A 15,163-nucleotide genomic window follows, 5' to 3' on the forward strand; every position below is an offset into this window, starting at 1 on the left:
ATAACCGAAAAGTATGAAAAAATCCATTATTAGTGTAGTATATTATTATATCCCATGTAATTAGTATATCGCTATTAACCTACTTTGCGTTGAAATTTTCATCGATGTTAAGCTTAACAAAAATTTTTTAAAATAATAATCGTTGCTATTGAATCGTTAAAAATTAGAAAATTAAGTTTTGTTTAAATACTGGCTCCCTTTCATGGTCGAATGAGTGTTGCCAGCTAAAACACGTAAAAATAATATTAAAGTAGCCAAGACATAGCCAAATATTGTAGCGCCACATCAATAGCGGGCATTTGAAATTTGCCAACTAGGACGGTCGGTTAACCGAGGGGTCGGTTGATCGGGGGTCGGATAATCGAGGCTCTAATGTACTCGGGTAACACTTAATCGGCACTATTCCGTGAGAATAGTTCCCTAAAGTTTCAGATCTCTAGATCTGATCTTAAAAGTTTCATAGGAGAGCAATAATCGCTGTTAGATCTGAACTGTGAAGTCCAGATGCTCGTCAGGATTCCTTGACACCAGTTTGTCAATTTATCGATCCGCAGACAAACACGCGTATGCGATCTGATTCGGTCACACAATTAAGAGACATTTTAATTAAAACGAAATAATAAATTTAATAAAACAAAGAAAATAAACTCATACAAAAATCTAAATGAACGAGGGACAGAACCACTACAAATAATATACAAATCGGGCAATAGCTAAGCTTATATTATACCCTATTCGCGATCGAGAGAGAGCTCACAAAATCGTTATAAAACATACGACCTGTTTAGTTGTCGTTCGTCTTCTTCTCTGTATGCAAGGGACACTTCAGAGATAAAGTTCATTTACTTCTTCGTATGGGAGATCAATATGTGCACAAAATCCAAGTATGGTTTCTAAGTGCTAACTCTGGAATTATTCTGTATGTGACTCGTCTACAGACGTTGGTCATCAGGAGGAAAAACGTATGGAGTTTGGACGCTTCCAGAACTGTCGCTGAACTCCCCGAATTCTGACAAATTCCCTGTATATCTTCTGAATTTCAACCAATCATCGGCCAGTAACTCTTTCATGAAAACGGATGAAAGGGGAATGAATGAGGGGTAGCCATTTCCCATCTGAGCAGGATTTTAACCAGATAAGGGAAAGTCAGAGGATGTTCAACTTCTGTGAAAGGAAGTAACATCTGTTATCTGCCTTTTTCCACGTTAAAACAGTATTTTTCTCACCAAAAATGAAGTAATATTTGGTGACAATATTTAACATAATTAATAAAATTATTAATTTAGACCCAGGGGCCTTTCGGGTCTCACAGCTATTATTACAATTAATATTTTGATAATAACTACATAATTATAAATAATTATAGTTTTATTTATGAAAATTCAGTTACAGTGTTGCTCAATAAAGTAATCAATAAACTATGAAGTATCATTAAATCAGTGAAATATAGGTAATGAAATTTAAAGTAGATTGGTAGGTATAGCAATAAAGTAAAATAAATATATTATTTTTTATTTTGTATTCTAGTTTTTTTTTTTTTCTTTTTTGTAAAAAGTGGTCTGCTTAGTCTTTCTCTTCAGACATTCTTTGGATTTAATTTCAGTTTTGAATTTTAAGTTTTTATTTGATTGATTTGAACAGGGCTTTTTATTAGATTGAATTTGTTCTTCATGTTCTTCTGGTTCAATTGTACTAAGCCCACTACTCTCATGTTCAAAAAGAGGAATTCCATTTCTTGCATTGCTTTCTATTACTTTTAATTCCTCTACATATTTATTGAAGGTTTTCATTCCATAATTAGACAAAATATCTGCAATATTTTTAGTTATCACCAGTGCCGTATTAAATTTTCCCCTATCCAATAATATTTTGTTGGGACAATCAAAATCATCAGTAAAAGTTTCATCTTCAATATGATCATCGATGTCTACATTTACATAATCTGTATCCATACTTAGTGCATTTTCAGTTGAAATAATATATCTTGCATGAAAGCAAGTTTTTGAAAATATGTCCAAATTATTATATTTTCTTATAAGAATATGACGACATGGTGCGCTAAAAGAATTCCAAAATGAACAAGAACATGTTTCTACTGATGTATTATAAAATTTTGATATTTTGCTATCAAGATTTTCCTCAATGCCATTATTTTTAATTCTCATTTTGGACTCTAAAGTTTTAAATAATTTTATTCACATCTCTGTGAGGGCTTCAGAACATCCTTCCAGTATCTTTCTTATTTTGATATCACTATCTATAATTTTAAAAACTTTTTGTTTATTTTTGGCTAATTTGTTATTTATTCTTGAATCAATACAGTTTATAATCTCCTTGATACATAAATAAATTGTTGGCAAACTATGATATTTAGTTTGTATGTATTGTTTAAGGGTCCAAAATGATCATTCAATTCTGTTTGTTGTAGTGTCTCCCATTAATGGTAAATGTTTTCTAAAAGAATGTACCCACATTTCTTTACAGCTATTGCAATTTTTAAGGAATTGTTCCTCAAGTGATACATATTTATTTTTTGTTCCTATAAAAACTTGTACAGATTTACAAATTTCCAAAAATTCTTTTTCTGCTCTTCATATTCTTCATATGATTGCAAATACAAGCATTTCTTGAATTTATACAATATTTTATGCTTCTCATCAATTTGGCAATTATATACAGTAGAAATTAACAATTTAATATATTTAATAACATAAAATTTGCAAAGTAAAATGACTGCACTGCAAAATATTCAAAATGAATAAGCAAACAAACATGTTTGCTTTTATTGCAGTTCTCAGATAATTAGAAACCCAAAGTGTGTGTCTAATTTCCTACATATAAAACAGGCATTGACTGTGATTGGGCAGATATATTATACTATAACAAGAAATTAAATCATATTAACAAATTTATTTATATTTTATTTTCAATTTATATTAAACTTTAGTATTTAACAAATTCTAGTTGACACACTTTACATTTTGTTTGTTTGTTTAGTTATGGCAACGCAACACTTTGGTGATCTGCCTAGGGGGATGCCTTCCAGAAGGTCTTTTTAAGGGAAACTGGCCCCTATTTAGGCATTACAAACGTGAAGAAAACCTGAAAAACTCCACGTGGCCAGCCCATCCGAGTGAGGCACAAACCCACAACCGAACTCCCAGTGTTCAGGGTACGAAGACTGCTTGGCCACTTGTGGGCCTTTTCATTTTAAAACTACAATACATGCATAAATATGTATGCTAAACAATAATTTATGTAAGTATTGATAATTAAAGTAGCATTTTCAGAACATAACTTAGCTAATTAAATATATATTGTATAATTTGAAGTAAAGGTAAGCAATTAAGTCATCATCTTGTATTAAATTTAATAATTAAAATTAAATTAATTAATTTAGAATATTCTGAAAGAAAATATTAATCCAAAATGGGACTTGAACCCCAAACTTTTTCTTATTGCCTAGATTCACAGTCAATTGCTACCTGAACCTCTGTCTAATTTTTTATTTCAGATCAATTAATTTAAATTGATCTGAATTGGCTATTCTAAATTAATTTAATTTAATTCTAGTATTAAATTTAATACAAGATGGTGACTTAATTTTCTATCTTTAGTGCAAATTATGTGTTCTCTGTATATTTAATTATCTATTTGCATATATAATTACTTATAGCCTAATAATGAATTAGCTTTATCATTTGATTATTGATATAATTCAGGCTTAATTTTCTGTATAATTCTGTATAATTAAAGTTACAGTTTATCAATATAACATCATGAATACCTTAAAAATCTAGTACACATTTAATTGAACAACAAGAAATATATACACACTGACAAATGTTTTTGATCTTCAGGTCAAATGTCAGGATCAAAAACGTTTGTCAGTGTGTATATATTTCTTGTTGTTCAATTAAATGTGTACTGGATTTTTAAGCTATTTGTGGTGTTATAGTGATTACAGATTTCCAATTTTAAGAAGCTACTATAGTTCCAATTTATATTTTCTAATATTGTAAATGGTTGCAGTTCTAAATAAAAAATTATCTTTACAGTTATTTTTTACTTTCAATTAAACAAACTAAAAGCTACATACAATATATTACTTTAACACGTTTTTAAACAATATTTTTTTATTTCTTAATGGTCTTTACAAATATTTATCATGAAGAATTTTAAATAAAATTAATATATGTGATTAAATTTGTGATATCATTTTCAAATGAATTAGAATGTGTGACATATTCCTGACTACCTTTGGAAGAAAAAGAACCATGCTGTTTCACTTCCAGTAGAGCAGAAGACAGAGATGCAGGTTTAGGTGGAGGAGCAGGTTTTCCACTAGAAGGACGACCTTCTCTCTCTGAAGTGAAAGGATTTCATATAATAGAAAAATTAGGAAAGATATTTTGATGTGAAGAGTAAGAAAGAAATAAAGAAGTAAGAATAAAGTTTATCTCAAGTGCCAAAGTAATGATATATAATATTTATTTGTAAAGTAACTAATTAATAAGCTGAATTCCCTGAAAAATTTAAACATAGGAAAATGATATCCAAAATTATCAATGAATTTAATACTTTTGTTATATTTCATTTTAAAAAATTATTTTTTATATATTAATTTAAGCTATATAGTAAATTTTGCACAAGTTTATAAAAATGCTAATCATTATTATTGTTATTACTTATTTTAATTATACTTAAGACTATACTTGTATTTTAATCAATACAAAAAAATAAATAATAATAATATGTATTTCCTTCGGAATTAGCACAAGGTTGCTGTTGAAAACAAATCATACAAAAACACGTTGAGTGGAAAAAGTAGGTTTTTGACACAAAAACTTACTTTTTTACTTTTTCCACTTGAACACTCCTTTTGACACAAAAGGAGTGTTCAAGTTTGAGTGTTTAAGTTTTTCCACTCAAAGTGTTCCTGTATGATTTTTTTTCAACAGCAACCTTGTGTTAATTCCAAAGGAAATACATGTAATTAAGAGAACAACAAGCAACCAAGTTTTAAATAATAATAAATTGATATGAACTCAATTTTGCATAGTTTTAAATTAGCTTTACTTTCTATAAATATATATTATTATTTTTTTAAATTTGAAAAACTATTTACATATTTTTCCTTCAATATATAATAATCCATTTATATGAAGTTGATATTTTAAGATTTTTCTTGGTGATAATATTCATAAAAAAATAAAAATAAAAAAAATAATAATAATAATGGATACATTTCAAGTTTAAATTTAGTTATATACTTATGTTATTACTTTGGATTAGAGTTTGATTAAACATCCTTTACTACTGTATATTCCAGATCACAATTAAGAGTAAATCCATCTCTAAATCAAATTCAAAGTATAAATGGCAAATATTAGGTTTAATATTATAACATAAATGTTTCCAGCAATTATACCTTCCTCAGGTATTTGCAATAGAATAAAAAAAAATTAGAACACGTACAAATTTCAAAACAAATATAAACTTGAGTATTCCAGACAAACATAAGTTGAACAGTATATATATTAAATACATTAAAGATTAGAAATTATTTTTTCACAAATTAAAGACAAAGTCGCTCTAAAAATATATTTCAGACGATCACCATTTTTACATAGTGTTCTAGAACAAATTATAGACAGCTGGACCTTTCTTTTTAGGCTACACAACTGCCTACATTTAAAAAAGTTCCTTATAAACACAAAAAACCAATAAAGATTAAAAAATTTTTTCTTCTTTAAAATTGGAATGGTAAATCTTATGACATCTTGTTAGTTGATTAGAAATTAATAAATTTTAAATTATAAAACAAACCTTTTCTCATCTGGCCTGTTATTCATATTTTCATTTTCCTTTAACAACAAAATTTATATCCAGATAACCAGGTTGCCTTACCACATTTCTGATTTACAAAAAAAGGGAACACCCTCTGTTCTGTACAATTTGATTCAAGATCTCACCAACAAATATTACTACAAAGAAAAAAATTACAATAGTAGCAATTCAAGTGTATAGAGAGACCAAACATTGCTGTAACAAAAATTTAAAGTCTCTATATGTGGAGATGGCCATAGCTATGAGTGCCAAAATCATATGTGGAAAAAAATTGTTGAGAAATAATACAGGCCACATAGATGTATACAGGCCACATCCTGAGGATTTATATGATGCTACTAAATGATAACCAATTTGGATAATCTCAAATGCATTGGCTCTATATCATGACTTTTGTGGGAAAGGGTAAAAGAAAATGCATATACAATCAAAAAAGGTCAAACGAAAACTACATTGGCTACTTATGCCTCTGAACCAGATGTTTATGTCAAATCACAAGAGGTACATACTTGTAAATTTTTATTTCTTCGAACAAGAATGAATTGAAAGCTACATTAAAAGTAAAGGCAGATTAAGTCTTCCAAAAGCCTGGCAATCCTTACTTGACATATATAAGATATAGGGATAAGAAACTGAATCAGAAAAAAATATAATACAGTAGAGCGTCGATTTTCCGAATCAATTGGGGACTGGGGTTGTCCGGATAACTGATATTTCGGATAACTGATTTACGTACGAAAAAATAGTTTAACATATCCAATGTCGAAATTTTTATCTGTTGCGTGTCGCTTCGCGTTGAATTTTCGTCGCTGTTAAGCCTTACGAAGACTATTGTATCGTTAAAAATTATTTTTTTATTTTGTACAAACAAAATAAACATATTTTTCAATATGTTTATTATTTTATAATTTATTAATTTATTAATTTATTTTATAATTATTATTTCAATATGTTTTATATATTTTTCAATATGTTTATTTTGTACAAACAAAATAAACATATTGAAAAATATAAAAATAATAAAAAATTATACTTCAGATGTTAATTTACTATCAAAAACGTAAAATATTTGAGTAACCCAAGACATAGACAAAGATTGAAGCGCCACAGCACTGGCGAAAATTTAAATTTGCTGACTGGAATTCTTTCGGATGATTGACGTTTTGGATGATTGACTTTCGGAAAATCGACGCTCTACTGTATATTCATTTTTTAAATCATTTTTTATCTGATCTAATTTTGAATTTTATATGAAATTTGTTTGAAGCTATTATAAACCTTTTGGAAAACTTTGGATTTAAATTTGATTTGAATATCACTGTACTTTGGCCAATTTTAAAATTTCTAAATGCATAGAACGCTTCAACACTGTTAGCTGCATTAAAGTTTTCATTAAACTTTTGAAAGCTCATTTGAATGTTTTCTCTGCTTGTACCCAAGGAGGATTGCTAAAGAGGTCAAAAACATCTGTATTCTTAAGAAAATAAGAACTAGGTAATTATTAGAAATATAAATTTTTTCTATTTATTTTCATAAATAATTATAAAATTTTCTAAATAAAAATTCAAGAAGATAAATTGAATAACACAGAATATTGAAATAGACTCTTATCACCAGTTAATTTTTAAAAAATGACTGTTTGCACTAAATTAATAAAAAAATTTCATAACCTAAATTATATATTTTAAAATACTTCCACAACATAACACTTTCTCTAAACCACTGGTTTGCAACCTGTATTCTACAGAACTCCAGGAATTCCACAATCTTGTCAAGTGTTTCATACAAAAAGTAAAAGATTTTAAAGTTTTAAGGGCCATCCATAAATTACATAAGGACGATTTTGGCCATTCTAGACCCCACCCACCCCTGTGTAAAAAACTGTAATATTTTCTTTGATCCCCCCTCTCCTTCCCTATCTTATGTAATATTTTGGCATGATTTTATAGAAAGATTTTAACCAAAATAAATTTTTTATGAAACCCTAAACACCTTAGGTCCAAAAATATAATTATTAATTAGTTAATTAATATGTACTATTATTTATAAAAGACTTTATGTGAACAAATTTAAAAATATAAAAATTTAATGAATTCAAATAAACAATTTATTTTAAGAACTTTATTTTTTAATTATTAACAATATTATTATTGTTATTATCATCATTAATCAACATCATAATATTTATTTTTATAATAATTTTAATTTTCGCAAAAGACACAAAAAACTTTGCCAGATTGACTAGCTAGTGCACGTGTAAACAGCAACGTCATACAAAATAAAACAAGAGAAAATAGAGACAAACCACATTCCGTTGCCATATTGATTACATCTTGGCTAAGGACAAGAAAATAATCTACATGCTACTAAAATGTGCTAGGTGCACCTGGGAACTAAATAATAAAGCTTATAAAACTCTATATAATGGGGCAATACAACCAATGCTACTTTACATGGCCTCTGGCTGTGGTCATGTAACTATAAATAGTAAAAATTCCGTAGCAAGTAAATTACTCTCTCTTCGAAGCCAGTTTGACATCAGAATTTCAAAGTGCTGCAGAACTGTTTTTACTAATGTCTCTCTGATACTAGTAGAGCTTCTTCCTTTGCCACTATGTATTGTAGAAAACAATATTGTAGAAAAGATAGGTTCTAAACTACTACATCAGAACTACAAACGTCAAGGCTCAACAACGGTCTCTACTCCTATCTACGGCTGTTCATACGCTACCACATTGCAATTACCCTACTATCTCTGATCATCATCCTGTAAACAAGGTTATTTGGTGTCATCTGCTTCCTCCATGGATAATCATGCAGACATTAATATCTACACAGATGGGTCCAAAAGCTCCCTTCTTGTCGGCTCAAGTATCTGTATCTTCCTCCAAACTGACATATTTTGCCAAAAATATGTTAGAAGGTACAGATACCTCCAACATACCTCCATCTATCAAGCTGAAGAAGATGCCGACTACCAAGCTGTTCAGTGGGCCACTTCACTACCAAACGAAACTCTGTCTATCAACATTTACAGTGATTCTCAGTCTGTCCTAAAAGCTCTATTAAATCCCAATTGCAATAACAATAAAATCGCATATATTCAGCACAGCGCCATATTAAAAATCTTGTAAATAACGTAACTTTTATATATATTCCTAGCCATATTGGCATACTAGGAAATGAAAAAGCCGACTTTGAGGCTAAGTCAGCTGCAAAGGACACTGATTTGGACTACACTCGCATCCCTTTCTCACGTAGCAGCTGTAACGGACACTTTGTACCGTACATGTGATTGGTCGAGTTGCCAGTGGCGTGAAGCTATTGTTCGTGGGATTATGACTAAACGCCCCTAAGGCAGAAGATCCCTAACCGCGGAAACGGAAGTAGTTGCAAGAATAACCCTGCGCGGTACGAGAGGAATCGCAGGGTCAGTCACTTTTTGGTTTGGTCTCTGGTTGTGAGGACGTCGAAGTGCGAGAAGCAAGAAGTACGAACGTATACCCCAGAATAGATTTGAACCTTGGGGTACAGACTCATCACTTTGAACTTGTACCTGGCTAAGATTCCCTTTAGCCGTAACAAATTGGAGCCACCAGTGAGGACAGAGGTTCATCACATCTGAATAAAAAGAAAAGAACAAAAAAAAGAAACGACGGCGAGTTTCAACTTGAAAGGAAGAGAAAACGGTAAGTTCATTGTTCCTTTGTCTCATACACAAGGTCCAGAGATAATTGGATTTTGCGACCAGGGATTATTATATACAGTATAATCATAAAATAAGTTACATTTTGGGTAACTCAATATTAAATTGTGACAGGAATTATTGTATCTAACCAAAATGCCGAAAAAGTTGACCATGAAAGACAAAATTGATATTTTTGAGGATAGAGTTATCTCTAAAGATAACGAAATTATACAACTAAAATCAATTATTCATGAATTACAAGAGAAAATTAAAAATCTTGAGAGAAAAGAAAAAAATAGACTCAGGAACATCGAAAACTCGGGAATGGAACGAGAACCTTCCCCTACTGTTCTCGAGAATGATAGAAAGTCCGACGTTTCGTCTGTTTCTCCTATTAACCTGATAATGAATTTAATAAACCAAATTAGGGAGGAATTCGAAAATAGATTTAATAAACTTGAAAATATGTTTGTAAATGCAAAATGTGCTGACTCACATCTCTCGACCAGTCCTTCACTTACGAAAGGTCCTACTATTCCACAAAAGTTAATATCTTGGCCCGTGTTTGACCCACAAAATATAAATATTTGGCTGGAAAAGCTGCAAGGAATAAAGGAATGTTTCAAATTAGACGATACAACATTTATTTCCACACTAAAGTTACAATCAGATATAGATTTAGTAAAAAGAATCAGGCTAGAAGAGGCAAAAGGATATGGATTAACCTGGACTAGATTGAAAACACAAATTAAGAAATGGTATGAAACAGATTCCACTGTGAAGAAAACAATTAAGATGTATGACAGAATTCAAGGGAAATTAGAATCGGCCTTTTCGTATGTTTTAGATAAACTAGAATTAATTAATTCTTTAAATCACGAATATTTGGAGATAGAAAAAATCAAATTATTAAACAATGGTTTGCAAAAGGAAAAAAGAATGTCTATTGCAAATAAAACATTCCACACCTTAGATGACTATACCAACGCCATTATGGAATTAGACTCGATAACAAAGAGAGAGAGCGCGAAAAATACTACAAAAGTTTCAGTGTAGGTGAATGTTCAAACAGGCCTAATGGAGTTTCAAGGTCGCCTAAGCCTTATAGCCATTTTTACAAAGAACAATCGAGTCGTCAAAATCGTGAACTAATGGACCGTGAAAGAAATTCCGTATACAATAAGCGTTCTAAAACCTTTAGGAGAACTAACAATAGAAACAATGACATACAACCAGAACATGCTATATCTCGAAATCAGACAGTCTCAGAAAAAAGTTCTCAGGATATTATTTGCCATAACTGTTGGAAAAGAGGTCATTATAAGAAAAGCTGTAAATATCCAAAATTTAATGCATTCGAAAAAATGCGCCAACTCATGGATAAACTCGAAAATCAAAATGAGGAACAAAAAAACTAATGGATCGGGCTCCCGAGGGAGAGCCCTGTTTTCAAGCTGCTAGAATCCCTCCTTATCTTTTAGAGTGTATTGCAATTTCGAAAAATCAAAGTTACGCACTATTTATTTGACAATCGAAGGATCTCTGTTTAGTACCATCATTGATACGACCTCAGAGAAATCATTGATAAGCCGAAAACTATGAATAGAATTAAGACTAAAAATACGTCCTGAATCTATTAAACTAATCGTAGCAGATAATAGAAAGATAGAGTGTGAAGGTACTTGTATGTGTAGACTACAAATAATGGGAAATAGTATTGAATTTGTGTTTGTAGTATTGGAAAATTTTCCACATGATTTATTACTAGGTAGTGATTTTTGTGAACAAATGAAAGCAACCATCAACTTCAGAGACAACTTATTTATAGTGCCAATGGGAGAGAATTGTATGAGTCAAATTCAAACACCCCTTTTNGAGCGCTTGAAACCGTTCTATACACCGAAGTTCATCATGAAGTCCCTAGATCAAAGAGAGGAAAAGGAATCATCGTTGACGCAAGAGAGCAGTGATTCCGACGAAGAACCAGAACCCAATGACCCGCGAGATGCAGATTACATCACCGACGATATCCCAGAAACTAAGAAGAAATACTATCTTCATCCTTGTAAATCGTAACTACCATATCTTTAGGAGAATTGTTACGAGCCGAGACGTCTCGTCCTAAAGGGGGGAGTACTGTAACGGACACTTTGTACCATACATGTGATTGGTCGAGTTGCCAGTGGCGCGAAGCTATTGTTTGTGGGATTATGACTAAACACCCCTAAGGTAGAAGACCCCTAACCGCGGAAACGGAAGTCGTTGCGAGAATAACCCTGTGCGGTACAAGAGGAACCGCAAGGTCAGTCACTTTTTGGTTTGGTCTCTGGTTATGAGGACGTCGAAGTGCGAGAAGCAAAAAAAAGTACGAACGTATACCCCAGAATAGATTTGAACCTTGGGGTATGGACTCATCACTTTGAACTTGTACCTGGCTAAGATTCCCGTTAGCCGTAACAGCAGCCTTAAAAATTATATTCATGACAACGCTATGCAAAAGTGGAATCAGTAAAAGTAGTTGAGCAGTAAAACTGGTAGAATAACAAGACTTTATTTTCCTAGTGTTGAATGTAGGTTCTCATCACTACTTAGAGATTTAACGTTTGCTACTGCTCAACTACTTACTGAGCATGGTAATTTTAGAAGCTACCTGGTGATGTATAACCGGGCAGAAATTGCTCCTTGCTTTTGCTCTACAGAAAACCTAGACACTGTCGACTATATGATCTATCATTGTCCAATTTATGATCAAGATAGACTTATTCTGAAATTAGAAATTTTTACGCTTGGTTTCAGGTGGCCATGTCCACTTGATAAGCTTGTTCAGAAACCACTGTTTGATGCTTTTTACAATTATGTTCAAAAAATATGGAAGAAAAGACTATTTATAATCTCTAATTTCTAGTTTTACATTTTAGTTTTCACTAAAAGCCAGATACTAATTTTATGTTTACTTTTTATTGTGTATTTTGGTTTATGTATTCTTAGTGTTATACGCCCATAAGAGTTAGTGCACTTATTCTAATAAAAAACAAGAGAGAGAAACCACCACACAGCTTTTCTCCCGTGATAAAAAATGTGCATAGCGTTAATCTGCTAGCGTTATTACTCTATCACGTCACATGAGACAACGAGCTTCCTTAATAGGAACTGCCAAATTGAAGCCAAATTCAAAACACCACCACTCAACAAGATCAAAAAATAAAAATAAGAACATTACATCAGACAAGATCTATTACCTCCTACCCCTGAGTAAGAAATCTTAAGAAATCCTTGACCCCCCCAACCTACCCCAAAATACCTTACGTAATTTATGGACGGACCCTTATTGAAAATTTATTCAAATGCACTACAATGTATTACTTTAGTAAACACAGAATTATCGATGAATATTTTATTGAATGCAATAAAGCTTATTAGTTTATTGCTTTATTGTTTTGTAAGAATAGTAAACATGAAATTGCTTATTCACTTTTAAACATATTGAAGCAAATGTTCCACATTATAAAAAATATATGAATGATGTCTTAGAATAGTTGAAAGCCACTGCTCTAAACTAAAATTTAATTAGATAATGTGAATTAAGATTTTCATTATTTTTTAATTAATTAAGAAACTATAAACATCTAAACAAAATTAAATTTTTTTCTTTCTTTTTGTATTAAATTTTATTTCAATTTATTCAAAAATAAATAAAATAAATTATTTTGTATTAAATATATCAATTACAATAAATTACAAATTCAAAACATATTTAATTTTTTTTATTTTAAAAATGTACAAAATAAATTTAATAATATGATTAAATAGAAAATACAAAATTTAACAATCTAATAATTCTCTAATTTACATTTATAAGAATTTTCTGTAAATATTACCTGCTGGCATAACAGTTGTTGAAGAAGTTGTTGGAATAACTTCATTTTCTGCAAAATATAATAATAATAATAAAGACACTTCCTCATCCATCACTGATAACATAGACATAGAACTAGTTAATACACTCTCATTTATATTTCAGGAAACACTCACTAAATATACAGGTACAGATCCCACATAAAGACCACGAATACCAAAAATCAACACATCAAAAGTAGTAGGGAAAACACTAAATTATGTAAACACTCACTTACTACCACACTACATCCATTTAATTTCTACACTCTCAGACATTCCTACATTAGTATATGCTGGGGCAGTCACAGTAGTGACACACCATGGACTGAAAATACAATCACAGACAGACACACACAAAACACAATTCTATCTCAAGCCTGCCTGGCAGAGACGAATAGAAACACATATAAATGACATTAGACAGCAATTAGGCAGGCTGACACAATACACTAAAAACAACATAACACCCAAATTAAAGAAAACAACTCAAATTTTCAAGAAAATCAAAACACACACAAAACATGAACATCACAACACACACATTACAGAATACATCAATACACTAAAACAAAAACTCACAGCCAAACCACGTAGACTCAAACGATACAAAACATGTACACTACGAAAACAACAAAATAAATTATTCACAAACAACGAAAAACTTTTCTACAGACAAATCAGTACCAAAACAAACACTGATACACAGCACATTGGCACACCAACAGAAGAAGAACTCACAACTTATTGCTCTTCTCTTTGATCCAATGCTGTTACACACAATGCTGATGCAGGCTGGATTGAGGAGGAGAACAGAAACTTGCATAACATATCAACTATGCCCTGTGCTGAAATAAACATACACGACATTCACTATGCTGTCAACAGAACACACAACTGGAAGACACCTGGTGTAGATAACATTCACAATTTCTGGTACAAAAAGTTTACATCACTGCACCAGGAACTAGCTAAACATCTAACACACATGATCGTCAATCCACAAGACATGCCAAAATTTCTTACTCGGGGCATCACCTACATGAAACCTAAAAACAACAACACCACAGACCCCACACAATACAGACCAATTACATCTTCCAACACTCTACAAATTATTCACATCCTGTATCACAAACAAAATATACAAACATGTTGAAGATCACACATTCTTACAGAACAACAAAAAGGTTGCTGTAGAAATCACAGGGGATACAAAGAACAGTTACTCATAGATTCAGCCATTCTACCGCAAGCACACAAACAACACAGAAACATACACATGGCATATATAGACTACAGAAAAGCGTTCAATAGTGTTCCACACAGTTGGCTGCTACATATTCTATACATGTACAAAATACATCCATCACTCATTGCATTCTTCCAAAACACTATGCAGCACTGGAGAACACTACATCTCAGGGTTAGTAACACTTCCATACAAACAAACAAAATATTCATTAGGCGAGGAATTTTTCAAGGAGATTCCTTGAGTCCTCTCTGGTTCTGCCTAGCCCTGAATCCATTATCCAACATGTTAAACAACATGCATTATGGTATAATATCAGATATGAAAAAACAACACAATTTACACTGTCACATCACTGTACATAAACAACATAAAACTTTATGCATCCACACAGAAACAACTTCATCAACTCCTACAAATCACACATTCATACACCAAGGACATACAAATGGAGTTTGGCTTAGACAAATGCAAAAAAC

The 15,163-nt window shown here is 31.2% G+C and overlaps 1 protein-coding gene across 4 annotated transcripts in view; it reads right to left on the bottom strand.

Annotated features, from left to right (window-relative positions):
* LOC111619676 (coiled-coil domain-containing protein AGAP005037-like) overlaps positions 1-15,163 on the bottom strand; it is a 341,137-nt gene that overhangs the window by 169,173 nt on the left and 156,801 nt on the right. For 3 of the 4 annotated variants that reach the window (XM_023361441.1, XM_023361440.1, XM_023361442.1), the window contains 2 exons: positions 13,417-13,464; positions 4,259-4,366 (listed from right to left, as the gene is read on the bottom strand). In XM_023361441.1, coding sequence (XP_023217209.1) covers positions 4,259-4,366; positions 13,417-13,464 — 156 coding nt within the window. The remainder of the gene's footprint in view (positions 1-4,258; positions 4,367-13,416; positions 13,465-15,163) is intronic. The other variant, XM_023361443.1, reaches the window with a different exon arrangement.

This window comes from Centruroides sculpturatus, unplaced genomic scaffold (genome assembly GCF_000671375.1).
Source record: "Centruroides sculpturatus isolate CEXI.00-Female unplaced genomic scaffold, Cexi_2.0 scaffold165, whole genome shotgun sequence".
Classification (NCBI taxonomy): domain Eukaryota; kingdom Metazoa; phylum Arthropoda; class Arachnida; order Scorpiones; family Buthidae; genus Centruroides; species Centruroides sculpturatus.